This window comes from Ceratosolen solmsi, unplaced genomic scaffold (genome assembly GCF_000503995.2).
Source record: "Ceratosolen solmsi marchali unplaced genomic scaffold, CerSol_1.0 scaffold19, whole genome shotgun sequence".
Lineage (NCBI taxonomy): Eukaryota > Metazoa > Arthropoda > Insecta > Hymenoptera > Agaonidae > Ceratosolen > Ceratosolen solmsi.
The window spans coordinates 1,306,347-1,312,369 of NW_011948443.1; the positions used below are offsets into that span (position 1 = coordinate 1,306,347).

The 6,023-nt window shown below is 28.0% G+C and overlaps 1 protein-coding gene across 1 annotated transcript in view; it reads left to right on the plus strand.

The window, feature by feature from the left end:
* Rpp25 (ribonuclease P protein subunit Rpp25) overlaps positions 1-6,023 on the plus strand; it is a 12,329-nt gene that overhangs the window by 2,083 nt on the left and 4,223 nt on the right. Inside the window, exons 2-3 of the mRNA XM_011504192.1 lie at positions 2,809-2,987; positions 3,713-3,813. Of these exons, the coding sequence (XP_011502494.1) occupies positions 2,809-2,987; positions 3,713-3,813 (280 nt within the window). The remainder of the gene's footprint in view (positions 1-2,808; positions 2,988-3,712; positions 3,814-6,023) is intronic.

Sequence of the window (6,023 nt, forward strand, 5' to 3'; positions counted from 1 at the left end):
CGATACACTGCAAGTAAGTCCTTACTATTTTTCTTCATCATGTTTGTCGATGTCACATTGTTTACGGACTTGTGAATAAATAATTATCAATTTTTCATCGACTAAGAAAATCTTTGTATCTTTTTTAACAGAATTTATAAATATCATAATTTCATTATTTCTTCACAAAACTATCGAATATATGATTCATCATAATTATTACGTGAAGCTTTATGTATTTTGCCATATTTTAGTAATCGATAGTTCATTTCCATTTCTATAACTTAATATTATGAACTCTTTACCAATAATTCTTAAATACTAAGTATATTCTTGATTATTAATTGGTTACTATTATTATTATTATTATTATAAGCGATTTAATGGCTTATTTTACTTACTGACATTATATGTAATCAATAATTTTCATGGGAAGATAGTCGATGAGTTTAATTCTGTTAAATAATCTATTGGAACAAGCTTACTTTTATGTAATATTCTCAGCGTAAATTTTTGTCAAATTAAAAATTGATTAAAAACCAAGGAGAGAAATAATTTTTTCTTTAATTTTCAATATACACATATATTTCATAATTCATATAATAAATAATATATTATTCAGTATTAAGGACTTAAATGTTTATCTTTATAGAAATGAATTAAATATCCATATTATTTATTGTTACGGATTGGAGCAACGTCGAAGATTTTTTAAAGTGGAAGGAGTACAGTGTAATAGATTGAATTTGCAAATTCTTAACTAGTCTTTGTTTTATGTCTAGCATTCTACAATATTTCCGCATAGCAACGACAATTGCCAATTATCAAATGTTACATGGCAATGTCTTTCTAGATTTTCTATTAGTCTGTAATTTTTGTTGAAATGTTATAAAGAGTAGTTGCCTAGCAACAAGCTCATGCGCTACTGTCATAATTGAAAGCTGTCTCACTATATATATAAGAACAGTTCACCACAAAATTTACTCGCTGTATTTTTATCTATCATCGACCATCGGTTCAATTAAAAGTCAGTCAACCAGCTATTAATTATTCATACATCTACATACCAGATATTAATTATAATATACACATAACGTCGACTACAACTTAATAATCTAATAAATTAACAGTGACGTCAAAAAATCCTTTAAGTGTTATGTTCAAAGAGCACGAATGCAAGTGCAGTTTAAGAGTGAAATTAACTAAAGTATAACACTAACATTTCTCAACATATATCTTACAACAGCGATGGCTTTACGTACATATATTTAAACAGCTACGGCATATAACAGCGACTGCTTAACATATATCTTACAACAGCGACTGCTTAACATATATCTTACAACAGCGACGGCTTCACGTACATCTACAACAGCTACGGCTTACATCATATCTTAAACAAAAAACATAAAAAGTTCGCAAGGGTTTACGACAACCACAGATGATAATATTCTTTCAATTAAAGGAGAAATTGTTACAGTGTCACTTACACGTGACACTGCTTAAAGAAGTACAGAGATTTACACCTCGTGCTGCTGCAAGTAATAAAATTCATCATCACGTAAAAATCACTGAAGAAGCTGCAGAGATTTTATAATCATTTTACAATCACCATCAATATAATTCGATAAGCATCATTTATAATCTTATCATTGTATTCAGAAAATAAATAGAAAACCAAGATACACCATGTGTTGAATTGAATAAGTGTGTCTGCCTCCTCCGCTTGCCAGCAATCCCCCCTCCCACCTAGCATCATCGGGAGATTTATTGTCTGATCCCAGACAGTTATAATTATTTATTTAATGACTATTATACTAATAAAAATTAACAAATACAAATGGTTCATTTTACACGCATATTTTATTATATATAAATTAAAATTATAGGAAGTAGAACTAGTTAAATATAAGGAATGAAAAATAAAAAGAAGTGACATGTATTTTAAAGTAATTATAAAACAGTTGGAGAGTAAATAAAGACAGATATAAAATTGACAAAAGATTAAAATACTATTCAATATAATGCATTTTTTAAGTGGATGATATTTATATGCTTAATGTATAAAATTAGATTCTTGCATAATATTACAGGATAAATATATTCCTAATCTATACATAGTTTCATATTTGAAGGATATTAAGTGATGTGATAACTTAAAGTTTTTACAGATTTAAAAATACATAAATTCAATATGAGTATACATATTTCTACTTAAATATTAAAATGTTTATGTATCTTCAAAAATTTAATTTAGAATAGTGTTATAAACAATTATTTAGACCATGAACTGTTGACTCTTTACTTAATAAAATATACGACGAAGTGCTTCTAATTTTAAATATTCAATAGCTATTTACAGTAATGTATTGAAAAATTATTTAAATTTAGTATCAAGCGTAGAAATAATACAGATTATTTTTTTATTACAACATAAATTCGAAACTCTTTAAGTATAAATAAATTTTTAAGTAAAGCTAAATAAACATTTAAATCTATAATTAAACAAAATAAAAATCTATCGACAATATATATTCTTTTATTTAAAGCTACAGATTTTCTTGAAAATTCGTAATAAAATAAATACATAGTTTTGTTGTATATATCATTATTAAAAGTTTTTTTACTACTAATTTGTTTAAAAAATTTATGAAAAGTAATTATAATGTTTTCAGTAAAATTTCTTTAAGCGTTATTTTATATGAGTAAAAATTAATAACCGAGAATAGATCCATAATATTAAATACTTATTAGTTTAATAATATATTTCATAATTCTTTAATTAATAATAATTAAAACCAGATTAGTTTAATTTAAATTTTTTATTAGGTTAAAAATGGAACAAAAATGCGCAACATTTTACAGTATGCATTAAAACATTTTTCAAATCATTGTTCAATTGTATGGAGTGCCGTAGCCGAAGGAATCACCAAAGTAATATCATGTGCGGAATTCTTCAAAAGACATCATCCAGGTCTAAATCAAGCGATAAAACTTCGTTATATTAAGTAAGAAATATATTTAATATTAAATATTTCAATTCTTTATTTTTCTATGAATATTTCAAAAATTATAATGAAAGAGCTATGATCAGTAATGAAATTATCGTGATTTATGTTAAACATTAAACTGATATACTACTTCTCTTGTTGTTTAATGGTTTAGTTTTAATTGATACCAAGTATAATGAAACTAGTGGTTATTTGTATGAAAATTGAAAATAAGAAAGTGTTGTTAATAATCATTTACAGTATATAATTGTAATATAATATATAATTATTGTCATAAAAAGATAAGGGTATAACATATTTTATTAATTAAACTACAAAGAGGTAACTATTAATTTTAAAACAAGAAGAAAAGTAAAAGATAATTTATTTGACAAAGATTTAAAACATTAATGTGGATACTGTATGGAAAAGATATCTATGAATTTTAGTAACAGCTTAACTGACTGATAAATTAACAGAACATTATTAAAATCATTACTAGTATAAAATAAGGTACGGTGAAATAAATTAATAGCGTCAAAATATTGAAAAAAAACTCGTTATATTTGATCAGTCAAAATTTTTATTATTTAAATTGGAAGCGTCACAGAACAATTATGATAATAAATAATAAAAAAATGAAATAAATATGTATAGTAAATTTTATCAATGATCAGTGAATCATAACACCGAAATTAGAATCCCATTGCTTTTTTAAATATTTAATTTTAAATGTTTTTTAGATCACAAAGAAATAATATTCAAACAAATCAATCAACTATATCATATATGCCTGAAATACACATTATTTTATCAAAGAATCCAATATGTATTGACAATAAAGGTATGATTAAAAATTATATTATATTATTAAATTATTTTATAATGTAGCTTTAAGTTTTTATTATAAAGTGATGAAAACATTTTAAATCTTTAATTACCTATAATATATTTAAATGAGTTGTATGTATTAAATTAGACAAAGCTTTATTTAATTGCATTAATTCAAATGAGCAAAGAAAAAATAATTTCCTGCATACATATTTATATACATACTCTCAGTTATTTGTACTACCAGTAAATTATCATTTATATTCCTTTCATGTAAATATATAATTATATATACCAAATGTCTGTGATTATTACATCTATTTATGTAAAGCAGACGTATTTTTAACGTAATTAATATAAGAACCATGAATTATTTAGTTAATGACATTATTCCAGATAAAATAATTTCATAAAGATACTGATTACATGTAAGAGTAGAACTACTTGTATAATTAAATCAACAACCAAGTGAAATATTTCAACAAAAGTATGTTAAGCAATTATGGACAAAGATAATTTATTTATAAGTTACAGAGTACGAAATTATTCTCGTGTTATTTAATGCCTTATAGATAAATAACAGTCATAAATGTATACAGATTAAAATCATATCTACATCATTTTCAATCGGCAAACAATGTTGTCTTGTATCTGAAATTTAATTATCAAATTTCAAAAGCTTACTTTATTGTTCGAAATTGCGAGAACATTTTTCTTGTCACAAAATACCCACAGTCGTTGGATACTCGAGAAGGTCAGTACATCTGAAAAACACTCGTAAATAGTTATTTTACTTATTCTCGGATATCAAACGCGCTCATGATTCTCCGGTGCAGTTAAAACGATCTTGTTGTTTACTGCCAAGAAAGCGGCGATTCTGAAAGAGTGATTCTGAAAGATGTACGTAAACTATCGAGTACAAATTATTTCCAAAATATTCATTGCAAAACCGTGCTCTAATTGGACACAAGGACGTGGAAGGGATCCCAAGTGAAACCCATTGTCGGTAATGTATTTAAGAGAGAAAACTACGAGATTCATCACTCTTGATACAGTACTTATTCAAATAAGAAGTGGAAGTCCCCTTTTAACGTAGTTAAAGACAATTGTCGGTACAAGTCCTATTGGTAGGAAACGTATTCTCTTATCGGAGTCTGAAGACAAGTGTCCAGTGGTAGTCCTTATCAAGAAGGAAAACGGAAAGTCCCTCTACTGATTCTACTGTTAGTCTTCGTAAATAGTGCCACTACTACAATAATCAACTAAAATCAAGATTCAGAGTTCAAGTCATCAACAAGCAAACAAGGTCTCTCACCAGAGAGACAGTGCGGAATAATTCCAAACGCGCCGCCAAGTTCGCGCCAGCTGATGTGCGTCTTGCCGACAAACCCTCACCTTAGTTCAAAGACTAACGCTTATGAATCTACTCAGCGCGCCATTCAACACTCATAGCACACGCAATACGTAGCAGTATTCTTCACGAGGTAAACGCCTTACAAACTCGTACTTCCATCTGAATAACTATTGCAGTACGCCAACATCAGGAAGAAGGTACGCTTGTTACGACCACTGTATTCTCAAATCACAACACTGCGTACGTCACGCTACATTATAACTCATAAGCTCAACTAAGCACGTGCTCACACGAATAGCGCAAGAGTCGAGGAATCAAACTTCGCGCAATTTTGGGCTCATATTTAAACCATCATGCCTATCAATTAAATATAGTTAAACCAAGTTTGTTTTTTACTTTTCTTATGTAAATGACTGATTATATCAGACTTAAAACCTCCTTTTGATGGTGGGTGGAGGCTTACTGGCAAGGGGAAGGGGCAATGCAATTATTCAATACAGCCTTTAATGTTTATTGTTTTTCCTTTTATTAAATATAATAAATATAATAAATAGTCAATGATCTAAGGATGTCGAAATGAATGTGTGAGAGACTAAATAGATGAGTGTTTCTTCAATTAATGTTAGTGGTGATAAGTCTATAAGTGTATTCTTGGAAGCCTGGAGCGTGATTCCCCTTCTTATGCATTGAGTAGTAGTAGTGGGAGACTCGTGCTGGTAGGGGCAGCGAGTTGGTGCCGCCTTAGCCGCCGGTGTAGGGTGAGCGCTATATCAAATATTGAATATTAAATATTTTATATTCAAATATTCGTCCCTGCTTGAGTGAGTGGGAGATTCACTCGTATCGACGTAATGCAATGTCGCAAAGTT